The sequence below is a fragment of the Strix uralensis genome, chromosome 2 (genome assembly GCF_047716275.1).
Source record: "Strix uralensis isolate ZFMK-TIS-50842 chromosome 2, bStrUra1, whole genome shotgun sequence".
In the NCBI taxonomy this organism is placed as follows: domain Eukaryota; kingdom Metazoa; phylum Chordata; class Aves; order Strigiformes; family Strigidae; genus Strix; species Strix uralensis.
In genome coordinates this window covers 33,835,400-33,852,950 of record NC_133973.1, presented here as the reverse complement: position 1 = coordinate 33,852,950, position 17,551 = coordinate 33,835,400, and the positions used below count along the sequence as shown (strand labels likewise).

General features: G+C 39.0%; 1 protein-coding gene across 5 annotated transcripts in view; it reads left to right on the top strand.

Moving 5' to 3' along the window:
• GART (phosphoribosylglycinamide formyltransferase, phosphoribosylglycinamide synthetase, phosphoribosylaminoimidazole synthetase) overlaps nt 1-17,073 on the top strand; it is a 39,834-nt gene extending 22,761 nt beyond the window's left edge. For all 5 annotated transcript variants that reach the window (XM_074858242.1, XM_074858239.1, XM_074858241.1 and 2 more), the window contains 11 exons: nt 936-1,030; nt 2,197-2,306; nt 2,882-3,080; nt 6,334-6,582; nt 6,946-7,098; nt 8,200-8,403; nt 8,736-8,867; nt 9,491-9,621; nt 11,085-11,226; nt 14,330-14,445; nt 15,662-17,073. In XM_074858242.1, the coding sequence (XP_074714343.1) occupies nt 936-1,030; nt 2,197-2,306; nt 2,882-3,080; nt 6,334-6,582; nt 6,946-7,098; nt 8,200-8,403; nt 8,736-8,867; nt 9,491-9,621; nt 11,085-11,226; nt 14,330-14,445; nt 15,662-15,844 (1,714 nt within the window). In that variant the 3' untranslated portion in view covers nt 15,845-17,073. The remainder of the gene's footprint in view (nt 1-935; nt 1,031-2,196; nt 2,307-2,881; nt 3,081-6,333; nt 6,583-6,945; nt 7,099-8,199; nt 8,404-8,735; nt 8,868-9,490; nt 9,622-11,084; nt 11,227-14,329; nt 14,446-15,661) is intronic.
• The last annotated feature ends 478 nt before the right edge of the window (nt 17,074-17,551 follow it).

The following is a 17,551-nucleotide window of genomic DNA, read 5'->3' as shown; positions in this document are numbered from 1 at the left end:
GTCTTTCTGTAAATTTGACATGATACTTAATGTCCCCAGTCAGTCGTATGGACAGACAAATTACATATACCAGTTTGTACTAAGTGTGTTTTCTCTGTTGTGTGGTTGTATATAAAAAAACACCCAGAGCTTATGAACATTTCTTTCTAGATTGTTAAAATGGACCTTAGAAACTTAGGCCTATTAAAATAAACTTTAAAATATATACTTCAATGGAAAGTCCATTTAAGTAAAAAAGAAGTGTGGCTGGTTTTGTGGTAGTATCATTCCGGGTGATAAGGAGAGGTGAACTTTAAGCTACAGTTGTAAAACTGTTGTAGTATCATAGAGGACTATTGATTTATGTGATATTTCTGTTTTGAAAAGCTAATGAGCTTGATCCTGCATGGTGCTGAGGTGTTCTGATTTAATGGTGCATTTTTGTGTATATTTTGTTTTGAGCATAGGAACTATACTACTGGCAGCCTCAGTATCTGGACCAGGGATTTATCTTGCTGTTAGTTTTTTTTGTTTGATTGGCTTTTATCTTGGTATTTTACTGGATAGCTTATGAAACTGGTGCTCTGATGCTGTTTTCAAGATATCTGGAACTATTTGAATACTGTTTATGGCAGACCGATGAAAATTCATGTAGTTATGTTTCTTTGGTATAACACTCCCTATCCTCATGTATATGTGTTGAGATCAGGTTCCAAACAGCAAAAAGATGAACTTTTGAGCCATTGAACCTGCCTGAAATGGGTACTGCAATACTTAGAAATCATTTTATGTGAGCTGTATGTTACTGTACAAATGGGGAAAATAATGGTACTTGACAGCAGAATAGGATTCTGAATGGTTAATCCCCTTAGTGATGCAGTAAATATTGTTTTAAAATACGTGTTTGTGCATTTAGTAATCCATTGCCTTAACAAGTTGTTTTAACATTCTTTCAGAGGCCTGACTTACAAAAACAGTGGGGTAGACATTGCAGCAGGCAATACTTTGGTTCAGAAAATTAAACCTCTAGCTGCAGCCACATCAAGGTCAGGTAAGGCTTGTACCTTCTATTCCTGTTTCAGTCAGTTTATGGCAATGAGGCTTATCATTTGATTTTGATCTTGATACAAAAGCTCATATATATGTATTCTGCATGTTTCTAGATTACACAAGAAATATCTGCAGTAAGCAAATCCCTGTGATTTCTTCAAAACTTCATTAAATTTACAGATGTTCTTCCCAAAATGACTCTGAATGTCATGAACATTAGAAATAACAGTCCAGCACTCTAAAAGGATAAATGCAAGCAAAAATCTTACCATTTAGTGCTATTTTTGATTACATGGACTATTATTTCTTGGCACAGTGAACTATACAGTTTTTGTAGATGAATGCTTAGAAAGGTGTACAAGATGTAGAATTCCTCAGAGATACTACCAATTACTTGAGATAGCTGTAGAAGACACATCTTTTGCTTGGTTAAAACAGAATCAATTCATCCTTTTTTGTTGTGATCTCAGGCATATCTTGCTCTAGCAAGTCCTTGTAATTCTTTTGATAGATTTAAAATATTGTTCATTTATGTAATAACGTTTTTACTTCAAATTAGCTGAGAACCTTCAAATATACATAGAGAGAAAAACATAGATACAAACACACACACACTAGTACAACTAGTCATTTCTTACTATTCATAGTATTTTCTACTCAGGTTTGTTTCACTCTTAGGATTTAACCAATTGTAGTTTTAAGTTTATTGTACTTACCCATCACAACCAGTCTTATGAACAAGGAGTCTTAATATGCTGTAAGTAGCAGTATTAACAAAGAGATAAGAAATTTCACTTGGAAAATGCCTAGTTATCATCTTTTCACAGGAAGCAGTGGGCTTCAATTTGTTACCACAATTCCTTTTCTGTTTCTCAAAGAAATACTAAGTGCAAGGGTGAAATATATCAGTCACAGTAATTATTGAATATTCAGTCACAAAGTTTTAGATTTTTAGCCTTAGGTAATAATGAAGAAAAAAGAAAAAGCAAATATAGGAAAATTAGGAGCTCCCATTCCTCTGTGAAGAGGCTCTAAATGTCATAGAAAAGTTTCCTGATGACAAAGCAAAGTCATGTTGATACACATTGGAGAGAATTTGTATTGGAGATCCTGGAGAAACCCATGAAAGTAAAAATTTACTATTTTCTCCCATTTTATGGCTGACAGGCTGCAATGCGGAACTTGGAGGATTTGCTGGCCTCTTTGATTTGAAAGCAGCTGGTTATGAAGATCCTATCTTGGTATCTGGAACTGATGGTGTTGGCACAAAACTCAAGGTAATGTGAAAATCCATGTAAAGGAGGGAAAATAGCACAGAAGGGAAAATGTTTTAACAGAAAATATCAGTTGTCTTTTGAAAATACCTATTTGTCTTTCTGAAAAGGGACTGAAAAACAAAATTGCCCTCCTTCAGGCAAAAGAATTAAATATACATTTAACTTCTTGCATGTAAATAGCCATACTTGAAATGATGCTTAAAATAACTCGTTTTTAATATTAAGTATGTAATCAGGGACTCCATTTCATTAAGGTAAAATCTCCACCCTGAAAAAGATTACTCATGGGGAAAACCATTTAATTACATGGTTGCTACTGTGTTTATGCAACCTGCAATGAAACCCTTTCCAGTTCAGTCCCCTTCCATAAAGTGCCTTTTGTACTTGCCAATTAAGAAAGTAACAATTCCTAAAATAAAATGTTGCGAGAGGCTTGCAGAGATGATAATAAATGAAGCTGCTCCTCAAAAAGCATCTAGAGGAACAGCGTGATTTCGATCCCCTTCATTGCAGACTTTGCGCTTGTGTTTCACTTTCTCAAAGCTGACCAACAGGTTCTCTTCTGTGTTTTGCAGATTGCACAAGTATGTAAGAAACACGACACCATAGGTCAGGACCTGGTTGCCATGTGTGTCAATGACATCTTGGCTCAAGGAGCGGAGCCTCTCTTCTTCCTTGACTATTTTGCCTGTGGCAAACTTGACGTTGAAGTGGCTCAGGGTGTCATTGCAGGAATAGCTGAAGCTTGCAAAAAAGCAGGATGTGCTCTTTTGGGTATGAACACTGTTCTTTGAAGGATATGAAAAATCTTACATGATATCTTTATAATTGGTTTTAATGTGTTTGTTTTCCAACTCTATTGAAGAATATTAGAGGAGTGAAAAAAACTCAAAGTGTCACATGTCTTTGCTTTCAGAGAACATCTATCCACTGGAAGGAGACAGTACTCTACAAATATTGCCATTAGCTCAGGAAGTTGTATATAAATTTTCTTATTTGTATCTTTTCATTTAACTTTGTAACTATAACAGCTACCTAGAAAACTAACAATTAATGTATTCTTTGTATTTTTCAGGTAAATTTTAAAACATGCCAAATAGGTTTGTTTATTTTTATTCTTTATGCTAAAGGAAATCCTCAAGTTTTCCTCTAGAAACAAGATTTATATGTGTTACTATGCATGCACATGTCCCTGTGTGTGTGTATATTATCCTTTGAACCTCTTGGCTGATTTTAACCAAATTTGACAGGGAAGGTAGAGATCTCACAGCTATTGTGTTCCCACAAGCTTCATAAAACTAGAAAGCCCGAGAATATCCTTATGAATGCAACAGAAGCTTTGACTGGAGCTCGCTATTTAAGACAAAGAAGCTAACCACAAGACAGAAACATAAAAGAAACCAGGTTTCATTAGTTACAAAACTAATAGCAAAATTATTTTCTACTGAAGACTTGCTGAAGATTTATTTCATCAAGATGAGCATATTCCAGGATGTTAAGACTCAGACATTTCCCTTTTCAGCTCTATAATACAAGTACATAATACATTTTACAAATTACGCATGTATTGTGGTATACAGTAACCTAGTTATCCATGAAAATGACACAATATTTCACTTCTTGAATCTTAAAAAATACAGCTTTGACACTGTTGAACTCAATAAAAATATACCTAGGTCAGTGAAAAATACATTCTTTCGTGTAAGTCTTTAGTTTATAAAAGGAATACAACACAGGGTTAAATTTTAAAGCAACAAAACCCAGAAAGTTCAGTTTCCTCACATAGTCTTGTTTTTTCTTCTTTTTTTAATAAAAACAGGCATGGAGAATTACCATGATTTTTAAAAAAAGACCTTTAATTTGAAACTAAAAATGACAGTTCAAGTCTCTTACTTTAGGTAGCACTTTATAAAAAAGGACAGTAATTCTGTCCTTTTTTCCAGTTCTTTAAGAGAGCTAGTAACAAAAGTCTTTTCTAAGTGGGAGTGTGTCATTTTGAGGTAGTTTACAAGCTTTGAACAAGAGGCTAGTTATGTTCTGATCTAATTTTTTCTGCATGAACTGTTAGCTTTGTATTTGTCTTAAAGTGTTCTCTCAGTTTATCAAATATAATCAAACCATTCATACTTCAGCATAAGGACATGTTATGTGAAATCTTGCTATGAAATCTCTTACTGAAATTTCAAGATTTTATTTCCAATTGGAAGACTTTAAAACTTCAAAGGGCTTTGGATGTTGTAAATTTATTACCAGAGAGTAATTTCTGGAAATTGTAAATGGGTTAGCAAATGCCTTTTTGTGTTAATAGAAAAATAAGTCCGAACTCCTAAATAAAACAACCATGATTTGTTCTCCAAATTTCTGGCACTCTCAGAAAAGGAGGGACAGAGATGATGCAGTAACTCTGAACCTAAGGAGGAAATGCTTTTCAGTAGCCTGGATCATCGAAATAAATTTCAGTTTGGGCTCCAACTTCACACATTCATTTCACTGTGCATGCACATAGCACGTAGATCTATCTTTGTATAGTATCATCCCATAAAAGTCTCATTTGAAGCATGTTCCTAAATTCGCACCTTGCATTTCTGCAATAGCTGAACATTCAGCTCAGCCACCTTAAGCTCATCACAGCCACCTTATGCTCATCACCACCAGATAGTGAGGTACTGAAGAGCTTATCTACATGCTTGGTTTTGCACAAATGTTATTAAATAAAGGTTTAAACAGATGTATCTGAGCAAATGAACTTTGATTTTTAAAGTTGGTTATAGCAATGTGATGTAGAAACCTGGAAAAGCTTCCAGAGAATGTAGTGTTGAGCAGTGTCAAGCACTGAGCACAAGAGCAGCTTCCACCATCACTCAGGTAAATTTGGACACCCTACAGGGACACTTCCTGGAAACAGAAGAATTCTGTATTGAATGAAACCTGGTGACTGCAAAAGAAAAAGAAGACAGTACCACTCAGCATGTTGGGGAGAGGTCATAATATAATGGCAATTTAATCATTGTCAGGTTGTTTTCTTGTAGACTTGACCAGCAGAGGGGCTTGAAGGAGAACAGTGAGATGGCTGTGAGGACAGCTGGGGAGAGTTTCTCCCCAGTATGAGGGGATAGTGTGAAGATGCCTGTTTGGAAAACTTAGGAGCGAGCAATAAATGCTCATTTCATGTGCTAAACACAACAAGTTCCCTCTCTAGACTGAATGAGCCATGACAGGCATAACACAGGTCTTCCAACAGTGAAGACCATCAGCTTATACCTGAAGGGCAGTAGGGGAGCTGGTGTTGGTATGCAGAGAGAGAGAGGGGGGGAATGCTGTCTGAGCAGTGCTGTGCATTTCTGTGCAAGCTAGCAAAATCACCTTTTCAGACTGCACTCTGAATGAGGTCAGCCAGATAAAAGATGGTTTTCAGGACAAAGCAAGAGGATGTTCTAATAATCAGGATATAAGATAATAGCCTAGACAAGAGTTCATCTGCACAGATAGGTAGGAAAGGCCCTCCTTCGGAGGTGTTCTCCCGGAACAGTCTATAAACCTTAGATACTCAGAGTTCGTGTGATAATGATGGCCAGGTTGTGGGCAGGAGTGGCGGGCAGGAGTGGCAGGCAGGATAATGCTATGTACAAAATCTTTATGAAGGCAAGTGAGACTAATAGCTGCTTTGTTCCTTTGATGTCCTTGTATGAATTTCTTGTATCTCTTCTGTCTTGTAGATTTTTCATGGAGAATACTAAACCTGGCAGAAGTTTGAAATATGAAGCACTAAATATGTGCTTTGATTTTAAAATGTGAATGCACAGCAGATTGGTACTGGTTGTCAGAGTGAGGGAGGAAATGTTCTTTCCCAATTTGCTATTGCTTGTTCAATTGACAAACATGTTTTTAATTATTTTTAATGTTTGTTTATCTAATTAAAAAACCTACTCTGTTAATGCCTTATGAGTTTAAAACTTCGAAAAATTGCATGCCTACTGGTCCTACTGGTTTTTCTAACACCCCCTTTCTGATTTTTTGGTTCCCACAGGAGGAGAAACTGCTGAAATGCCAGGCATGTATCCACCTGGAGAGTATGATCTGGCTGGCTTTGCTGTGGGTGCAGTGGAGCGAGGGCAGATGCTGCCCCAGCTGGAGAGAATTGCTGATGGAGACGTGGTTATTGGAGTAGCTTCTTCTGGGGTTCATAGCAACGGGTACAGCCTTGTAAGGAAGATTGTGGAAAAGTCTTCGTTCGATTTCTCTTCTCCAGTTGGTGTCTCTGGTGATCAGACATTAGGTACCACTTATAATGCAGTTTCTTGTATTATAACTTGAACTTCTGGACAGGCAAATGTCACACAATTGTTTTGTCTGTGGCATAGCTTTTGTAACTTTTCTAAGGTGCTAAAAAAATTATTCCGTTCTTTAACATGTTCTCATCTTCTTTCTTCCTGTGAATCACATACGCAGGAAAGAAATTAAGGGAGGGGCATAAATAACTAATTGTATGCTAAAAAAGGCAGAACACTGTGTTTTTCTCTGTAGTACAATGATCATTAGTATCCAGCAAATTAATATTTTGAGATTTCCTCAATTTTATATTGATTAACATTTCCTTGTGTGCTGTAACTGGTCTTCTTACATCCTCTTTCATCTACAGGAGATCTCTTGTTAACTCCAACTAAAATCTACAGTAAGACTCTGTTGCCCGTCCTTCGCTCAGGTCATGTGAAAGCCTATGCCCACATCACTGGAGGGGGCTTGCTGGAAAACATCCCCAGAGTTCTTCCAGAGTCTTTTGGTGTCATTTTAGGTGAGATGAAAAGAAAAGCTATGGAAACATCCTCATGTTAATATGGATTGATGTGGAAGTACATGGGGCCATGTCAACTGATTTGTGCTGTAAGAGCTAGACTTGACTGTCTAGAAATATTTGCTTTTTTTCTTCGTTGTTGCTGAAATTCTGCTTGCACCTGAACTAGAGCCAGTCAAAATACTTTGTAGTCTTAAGACTGCTACCCACTGAATTCACTTCCCCTGATGGTGTTTTGGATTGGATTTTTTTAGGAAACTCTATCCATACTTGCAAAAATAAAACAACTTTAAAAGCAATCCAAAGTGAGCTGTCACCATTTGCAATAGCCTACAAAATTATTGCTAATTAAATGATACTCATGAAGTCTTCAATTAGCATTCAAATAGCTCAAGTACATCTCATGCTATTAATTAATCCTGACCACAATCTCGCCAGGTATGCTAGAAAGAGTATTTCAATTATGGAGAAAGTGTAGTATGGAAATGTAAATTACTTACTATAGGTTATGCAATGTTCATTGGGTTGTAGAGTAAAATAGGGGAACTAATATTGAGTTTTGCACTCCAGAACTGCATGTAAATCATTCTTCCACTTGTCCATAGTGGACACTAGTATATATAAATGAGGATAATACCATTTTAAAGATAACATGACAAGAAAGAAACTTACTGTCTTTGGAGTTCCTTTACACTGGCTCGTCCAGAAGCATTTCTCATGCTGCTGTAAATCATCTCTACCTTCCTGGAATTGAGGGCAGTGTGGGACTTCTGTGACAGTTTCTCTAGAAGCAGAGTTGTCACCTTCAGGAAGAGAATTTTCCAAAGATTGCCTCAGAGGCCATTTTGAATTACTGATTAATGGATTGCAGTGGAGCAATATGATTAATTTCTTCCCAGAATGACACTTCTTTCTACTCCCAAGTCTTGTTCTGTAAGGAAGGAAAAATCCTGTTTCCATGCATGGAAGCTGATTTCGCTCAGGCTAATGCTGCTGTGGGACTTTGTGCTTTCCATCGAGATCTTGCCTCTTCATATTCTAATAGTTTTCGTATTTGTCCACTGATTTCCACTCTTCATTTGTATTTTCAATTCTCTTCAGATGCTCTTACCTGGAAGATTCCTGAGATCTTTTGCTGGCTCCATAAAGAAGGGAACCTCTCTGAGGAGGAAATGACTCGGACGTTTAATTGTGGGATTGGTGCTGTCTTGGTAGTTCAGAAGGAGCTGGCTCAGCAGGTCCTCAAGGACATACAGAGACACGAGGCAGCTTGGCTGATCGGGAAAGTTGTGTCCCTACAAAAAGGTTATTAAATTTTTATTTTCCTTAAAAAAAAAAAAAAAAAAAGCACAGCTAAATTCCTTAGCTGGTGAGTCTCCATGGAGGTTAGCTGAAAATCTCTTAACTGACACCTCCATGGCTCTTTTGCACAGGGTATTAAAATGACAGTCGTCACAACTTCAGTGTTAGTCCATAGAACATGTGCTTAGCAATGTCAGATGTCACCAAAACTATAAAAAAGTAATGAGAAGTAAAGCAGTGCCATTAATCTCTTTTCATAGGTACTCTTCTCCTCTGTTTCTCCCTTTATTTACGTGTTGTTTTGTTGTGGTTTTTTTTTTCTTGTACGTGTTCAGGCTCTGCCCGTGTTAAAGTCCATAATCTGCTTCGAGCCTTGCAAGCAAATAGGTCACTGTCTGTGCACAGCCATATTCAAGGCAAAATCCAGACAAAGAAAGTGAAGGTTGCTGTCCTTATCTCTGGAACAGGTGAGAGTTATGTTCTTTACTGCAGTGTAAAACAGACTATTGAAAAAGGAACTTCTGCTCAGATTTAAAATCTCTTAAATCCTTGCAGTTCTCTGTGGAGGCTCTGATGGGCTTCTAACAGGCTTTCAGTAACAGGCAGAATAGATTTTGCCCCTGGATTAATTTCAGTCACAAACAGAATGATCTTTAACCTCTGCTGCAAACTGACTATGAATTGCATCTGTGTTCATTTTATCTACAAATGTCTGCATGTCTCCAGATTCAGGGAACTACTGTGTTGCACTATAGGGACAGCAGCATTATTTCACAAATAGATCAGAACTTCTTCTTGCCATATAGGCACTCCTAGGGTTTCCAGTGTTCTCACTTGCTAAGAAGCAGACCATCATGCCAATTCCATAAATTACAGTTTAGAAATTTAATTGCTAGTAAAAGCCCTGTAGCCTCCAGCTGTCAAATTCCATTCCCAGTAAGATCAATTAAAAAAGGATTATTGTTAACATCAGTGGTTTTTGGATTGGGTCTCACCCACACTGCTGCTTATTTAAAACCTCTTCTAGCTGTTTACTATATTTATTCTCCAGGAATGACTTGATATTCATGAATTATTTTTTCACTCATAGGCACAAACCTGGAAGCCCTCATAAATAGCACAAAGAAGCCCACCAGTTTTGCACAAATAGTTCTTGTCGTTTCTAACAAAGCTGGTGTGGAGGGGTTAAGGAAAGCTGAAAGAGCTGGTATTCCTACAAGGGTAAGTATTTCTCATCTTTTTAAAATTAGCCATCATTAGCTCTGACTGTAGCAGGAAGGTACTATGAGATAATGAGTTTTACTAGGGTAAGAGATGGTTTGATAGGAAGCCTTAGCTTTTCTTTTTTGGTCTGTCATGAACTTGCGCCCTTGGGCAAACTACCTAACATGGGAAGCAAAATACTTCCTTTTCTCCTTCTCAGAGTGCTGCCAGCAGTCCTGATGGTTTTGGAAACTGTCATTATATTAAACCAGCACAGAACTTTCACAGTTACAGTTTGAACTTTGCCATTTATTTAACTGTCATGCATTTACACTAAAGTAACAAGCTATTTTATCTGAATTTAATTTTAAAATTACATGCTAAACAGACACGGTAGTTCATCTGAATGAAATAAGAGGTCAAAGTCAGTGGAACCTTCCACTGACTCCCTGGACATTTTTTCAGGCTCTCCAGGATTCATTCAAAGCAGACTGTGTTTCCCCTAGTGTCACTGGATCCAGTGCTGCATTGCTTTGTCCTTTGTGCAGTCATTTGTATTACAGATGTGAAATTCTGCTGTTCTGACTTAAGAGCATTTTACAGTCACTTTTGACTGATAACCACAGACATAGGAAAGATTTGGGCCCAGTGCAAGCTTTGCTATTAACTTTAATAGTAGCAGGGTCTGAATGTTCGTGCTGCTGTCTCATATTTGGGAGTACACAAAGGTCACAAGTAAAATATATCCATGTATGCAGGGGAAGAACAAACATACATTGAGGAAAAAAATACAGTCTGAGAGAGCTGATGGTCTCACTGGTTAAGATGGAGAGTGGTGGAACAGAGGAGTACACACCTTACCAGTTACTACCTGGTAGTTCCTAGCAGAGTTCAGCCCAGTGTTGAACTGAGCTCTATTTCTAGTGCCTTCTGCCACCTTTTCAGCTAACCAGTTCTGCTTTTTCAAAAATGCTGTGGTAAATCTGATAGGGATTAACAGGTACTTTTATTTAAAATATTGACCTTATGCAGTAGGGGCTGTTTTATGAGTTTGCGATTAGCCTTTCTTTCTGGGTTTTGTGATACAATTTTCAGCAAGGTTCAACTGCTAAAATGTCAGAGGCCTTAGACTGAGTGAAATAATTGTATGACTTTAGGTTGTCTTAATGACCTACCCTTGTAAGTTGTTAAATTATGGCAAAATGCTGGGGCCTACACCTGTGGGCCTAATAAAATAAAACTCTTGTTTATTCTCATGATTGCTCTATGTGAATAGGAATAAAGACTGCATGTTTGTCTGTTACCTGCATGCATTTATGAACTGTTGTTCCTGCTGTGGATGTGCACCCAACTCAAGCTACATGTGGAGATTTACTTGGTTTTTTGTTTATTACTCCAGGGTACCATTTCATTGTGCTCTTAGGGCTTTTAGATTACATTAACACTATGCCCGTATTTCTTTGTCTTTTGGGTTATCACAGGTTATTGACCATAAATTGTATGACAGTCGCACTGAATTTGACAGTGCAGTTGACAAAGTCCTTGAAGAATTCTCAGTTGAACTGATCTGTCTGGCTGGATTTATGCGAATACTGTCAGGTCCTTTTGTCAAAAAATGGGAAGGTAAGCACGGCATAGTACTGTATGCATTTAAAAAGAAGTAATTTTATGGCTTATCCTCAGGAAAAAGAAAATGGGAAAAATATAGAAAAGGGACCATATTAATTCTGGGTTTGCAGGCAACTAGACTCTTCCCATCTCATAAGGAAAAGGATGAGAAAGGGAAAGGCAGTATTCTTCCCCTTCCTTCTGTCATTTCCATAGAGGTTTAAGGAAGCCAAGGGCAAATGCAGGTCTTGTAGCCTTTGATTTATTAGAAATTATTTTTAAAAAGGCTGTGAAGACTTTAGACCTCTGCAAACATTAGGTGCAGGGCAAATTGTTGCCTAAGCAGTAGGTGTTGGTTGGGGAGAGGTGAGCATCCAGCCACTGAGAATTCTGTCTCCTAACAGATGAGCTGATTTGGCTGCATATAAAACTGCAAAACTGGGCAGCAATATGCAGTTCCTGTTAACAAGACCTTGCCAGTCTTCTGGTCAGACATCGCAGGAGCTGTGTGAATCCGAGGGTGGCATGTTTCACAGGCAGATCCAGCTCTTGTATGTCCAAAGTGTTCACAGTGTCTCAATTCTGGTCATCTTCTACAGTTTTTCCAGGTCTTTGTTAGAGGCTGGTAACACCTCATCTACTGCAGTGGCTGCTCTCCCTCCCCCAGTTGTTACATTCCTCTTATCTCTTTCTGTTTCTTTTAAAGAGTCCTGAATCACACAGAGGCAGCTGCTCTTCTCACTGTTTGCTCTGCTTTGGTTCAGTCACAGTTACTTAAACTGGTTCTTGCTCATACCAGTTATAGGCTGCTCAGCCTATGCATTGCAGCTCTTGGGCGGCCTTTGTTGTTCAAATGGTGACTTTTGTGTTACCCTGGGTGTGTCTGTGATACAGACCTTTTACACCTGAACTACTTTTCAAACCTCTCTTTAAAATCGGTGGAGCAAAACAGGCATTCCTAGGAGGCAATTCATTTTATGCTAAAGCTGTCAGCTAAAGAAAGTCAGATGAATTGGTTTTGTTTCTTTCCATTCATTATAGACTCCAGAAGACAAAGATGTAAATGTCTGTACTGTAGACAGCTGTAATTAGGAGAGAGGAATCCCTCACTACAAGAGATGTGTTTTGAGTAGAGTATCTGTGTAGAGGATGGAAAAGAACTTTCTCTAGTGCAGAGACCTTGTGCAAATAAAGGGTGAGTTTAGTTCCCTCTGATTGAGGGACAGAGCACTTCCAGCAGTGATGATTACCCTGCACAGTGGCAGGATTTGTGTTACGTGTATGACTGACCTGAGAGCAAAAGAAAAGACTTTCTTCAGTACAGTATGGTTAACTTATTTTTTAAATGTCCAGCACTGAATTGAGCTTGAAAACAGATACCTACCTGAGCTCTGACCAAGAGTATGCTTCAGTTAGGTCTTAGATGTGAGCTCAAACATTCAGTTCAGCTCAGGGATCTGTGCCAGCTAACAGGATCCTGCTGTAAAACTGACCCAGCCATGCCTAGTCATGCCTAGTCACTGACTACCCTAAATTATCCACGAGTAATCAATTCTTGTTGCTGCTCTCTTAAAAGCTGTTGCTTTTTGTTTCTCTCAGTCATGAGGACATAGAGTGTGAAGTTAGTTGTGAAACCCTTTCTTGCTTAAAGGCCATGAAATGTTAATTTTGAATGTTAACATAAAGGACAGATTTTAAAAAACAAGCAAACAGAAAACCACATTCCTTTAGAGCAGTTTCTAACAGTACTGTAATGAGAAACTGGGGAAACTCAGACAGAAGTGCAGAGTATTGTTTTCAGGTCACTGTCCCCAATACTTTCTTGCTCAAGCAGCAGGCAGGTTGATGATGCTTAAAAAGGGCTATTTTTCAGATACAAAACACATTTGAGATATTGTTGAAGATCAGTCGATACATTTGCCTCTTTAAGTTGCACAGGACAGTATCGGCATGAGTTACTGCAGTGAGAGTGCAGGTTTTGTATGGTGCTGCCAGAAATGGCCTTCACTTCACATTACAAAATCATAAGCCACTATTTTGGTACATTGCTGCCTCCGCCAGCATATGTCAGCTCAGTCTCGCTGCTTGGCATTTAGGTGGTGTTCAATGAATCCTGATGACATACAGTCTTCCTAAACAGGAGGCATGCAGAGATGGCGTGGGCGTAGCATACTGTGGTATAAATAGTATCGATGGCCACTTTTTTTTTTTTTAATCCTGTAAGGGTTTGTACTGAATTTAAGAGAAGATCTAGGGCTGTCAGGCACCTTTTGACTTCACTCTGGTCCAGAATGGACAGGAGGAGTTGTCACAGACATATTAGGAGCAGACAGGGGAAGTCTGCTAGAAGAAAGAAGGTTTTCTCATGGATTAACCATTGCATTGCTGTAGTGGTGAGACCCTGAGCTCCTGGGCAGCCGCTCTCCCTTACTTTACAGCTAGGTAGGAACTCAGGCATATGCTTTCTCTTTTAAGAGAAATGTAAGGTACAGGCTTCCCAGAGTTATAACCACAGTCACACCTGGTTGAGCATTAGAACTTACATTATCAATTTCAGGATCCCCCAGCCAGCTTTCCACGTGGAAAGTAGTAGTGTCAGTCAGGTGCTTTTCAGAAGGGCAGAGAGAAGGGCTCCTATATGAGCAGCTGTTGTCTTTTATTAAGCCAAAACAGGTGTGGAAGAAAAGTCCAGGCTAAAGAATTTTTGCCTTGTCACAGGGGGGATCTGTTAGGTCATGTGAAACTGCACTGAGTTTCTTCCAGGTCATGAGTTTGTAAGAAATAGGATTGTGCTTTATGATCAAAGAAGAGAAGAACAAGATGTCGAGGGAAAGGACAGCTACATCAAAAAATTAATCATTATTAGTCACTGGATAAATATGCTTGAGCCATGCAATTAATTGTAACTGATTGCTGTGTTTGATTTTTCTGAAATAGCAAGACATTCTGAAATGCTTTGGGCTGGTTACCTGTCAGTATCATCAAAAAACAAGCATATGCAAAAGTCGTGAAAAATCTTTTTCACAAATGTATTTTGTTCCTATGTTGATTACGGTACTTTGAACACTCTGGTATGGCTGAATGCTAAAAGGCAATGATCTCACTTATAATTTTCCAGGAAAAATACTGAACATCCACCCATCTCTACTGCCTTCTTTTAAGGGAGCAAATGCCCACAAATTGGTGTTACAAGCTGGAGTCCGAGTCACAGGCTGTACTGTACACTTTGTGGCTGTGAGTACTTCCTTCTCCCTCCTTTTAACTCTATAATTTATCAGTCTTAAGATTTTCACCTCAGAGCTTGCTTGAAACACACTTACACCATCATGTTTGAGTACCTTTCCTCCCTTGTTCATTCATAACATTGTTAGATGATATAGTGCTTTAGTTTGCTGTCCCTGGAGAAGGAACTGGAAATGAGTAGTCTATACAGGAGTTTAAGCTTTACCTAAGTTAACTTCTCTAAGCATCGCACTGCTGCCTTCCATCAGTTGGAGTGGGGGTATTAGTTCATATAAGGCCTTGGCTAACCCAAAATCTTTATTAGTACACAGCACCAACAACTTAGATTTTTATCATACAACCTTCCTTATTTGTTGCTTTCAAGAAAAAAAAAAAAAGAAAAAAAACAACACGGGACTGGAAATGGCACAAGAAGCTTAGATTTGTTAAGAAGTAATCTAATGTTTGTGGAAACAGAGAAAAACTTAACAGTTTATGTTAGTCAAAAACTGAGAAAACAAAAGCTAGAGACCTCTCAACTTGAAAAATGCACATTTTTATCAGTTCAGAGAGCATTTTTTCCATCTTGTTCAGTTCCCAGGGTTGACAGTAACTAGTCTCTCCTCCTCTGCTGCATTCTTCAGATTATCCTCCCCTTTTCCACTGCTCCTGGAATCTGTTCTCCTGATTTTTGCTTTCTCTTGGAAAAAGAGACAAAAACTATTTTTCCAGATAGAAGGAAAAATTGCATTCCTTTCTCCATGGGATGACTTAGGGTTTCTTCTCTGTGTGGCAATGTACTAAGAAACAATAACTAAACAGCAGGGATCTGCCTCATTAACATGCAAAAGAAAGATCTAGTCTGGCTTCATGCCAAGGCTTGGCTAATTCACTCTTCTGAATTGAAATGTCATTTTGTCCAATTTAGCCTATCACGTCCCCAGTTAACATGGCTTTTGTTGTTTTCTGTAGCAGAAATGTTACTCGGTGGTGTTCTGCCTACCTCCTCTTTTTCTCTGAACCCTACACTTCTGTTAGTTCCTCATGGCCAGCCTGAGTGCCAGCATCTTTTCTGCACTCCTCACGTCAGCCCAAATTCATGTTTCCCGTAATAACGTAATGATGAACAGATCCCTGAGGCAGCTGGATTACACTCATTGTCGTACAGCCGGGCCCCCTTCTCTCTCCTCTTTCAACTGTACAGACTTTCTGGCTATTGCTTTTCCAGGAGGAAGTTGATGCCGGAGCAATCATTTTCCAAGAGGCCGTTCCAGTGAAGATCGGTGACACGGTGGAGACCCTGTCCGAAAGGGTGAAGGAGGCTGAGCACCGAGCCTTCCCAGCTGCCCTGCAGCTTGTCGCCAGCGGGGCCGTACAGGTGGGGGAAGCTGGCAAGATCTGCTGGAAGTAGGAGCAGCATGTCTGCGAACATCCTCAGATGGGACAGCTGGGGTGCCTTAATTGATCAAAACAGGGGTCACAGCCTCATAACACGCACACTGTATTCTCTTCACAAAGTGTTTTCAACATAGAGTTTACTATGTCATGTTCTCACTCAAATCATTGAAGATTAAACGTCAGATCCAGAGAAAGCCACTAAATGGGAATATTAAGGCAGGGGGCTGTTCTCGGTAGTTTCAGCAATGGCTCTGTTACATGCTTCCTAATTATAATCACTTCCTTGGCCAACATTTCGGTTCTCAATCACTTTCTTAACAAACAAAAAAACATTCCGTTGGTTACAGAGAGATCTGAGCATCTCTGAGATTGGCTTAGAACATCAGGATTACTCTCTAACAGACTATACAGGGTGTAACGGGATTCTCTTGGCATGTGCTGTGAAGTGTTTGTGAGGAAAACTAATAGAACTAGTACAATGGCAGAGACTGCTAAAGGCAAAAAACTTTACTTGTAAAAATCTCTAGCCAAAACAAGAAAAACTGGCCTCCCGAAACACTAACTATTCCTGCAGATAATGAAGCAGATTTTTTTCCATATAATTTCTGGTTGAATATTGGTAGGTCTTGCCTGGTGCAGATTCTGGACATACCCCATAATTTCAAATATTGGACCTGCTATTAATCAGATGCTAAATAGAATTAAATGTCTGGTGACCATCTGCCTCCGAGCATCCCATGTGAATTCTCCTCAGAGATTTGTTCAGAGCCGAAAGAGTTGGGTTGTTGTTTTTTGAAGGAGCAGAAAGGGAGTTAGGACTAGATACAAAATGTGTTCTTGGCTCGTGAGACATTCTTCAGAAATTCTGTTGAAGTTAAGTGCCTTTATTCTTGGAACAGTATTTTCACCTGGAATAATACTCACGGAAACCCAGTAAATGTTACCGTTCTGAAAACAGTAAGGTTTTTTGCACAGCTCAACTCTTGTGAAAAAGCACCTGGTCTTCTTTTAATGTTTTAGTATAGTTGTGAAAACATTTTGATGTATTTACTAAAATACTCAATTTTCCCCCATGCAAACCAGAAGCATCTGACTGAAGCTGATTATGTATGTTTTAGAGCTCCCCTTTAATACAGAGAAAGCTGATTTGTATTCTGTGCACTGATGTCCTTATGGTACTTCCGTGTTGACGTAATCTCAATTTGGATTTGAAATAAAGTCTAATGAAGTTCAGAAATTAAATATCAGAGTCTCTCCTTGGAATTCCTTTATCAGGGGTATAAATTGTGGGAAGATTTAGTGGAAAAGAATTTAATACCTTCTGCAGGACAGCAACTGGAAATCAGGTTGTGAGGCTACAGACATGTGCAATCCTGCGTAAGTCATGATTCGTGGAGTGTGGTGACCTTACTGTTTCAGTGGCCAGATGGTCCGTGATGAAGAAACTTGCTGACAAAATATTCCTGTCATCATTTGTCACCGAGGATAAAGCTCAAGCAAATACAGAGGAAGATGACATGGTCAAATTTAATTTGCTTGTAAAGAGCAAAGAATAAAAGCTAAGTCTTCATCCCAGAGTTTTTTGTTACAAACCTGCCCTCCCACAGAAGGGCCTCCCCCGCAGGCAAACTGCCCGCCAAGGCTTGAAATCCAGCCTGTCTCAGTGAGAATGCAAAAGATGCGGGGGAGCGTCCAGTGCTGGCAGGGGTTCAGCCCGCGC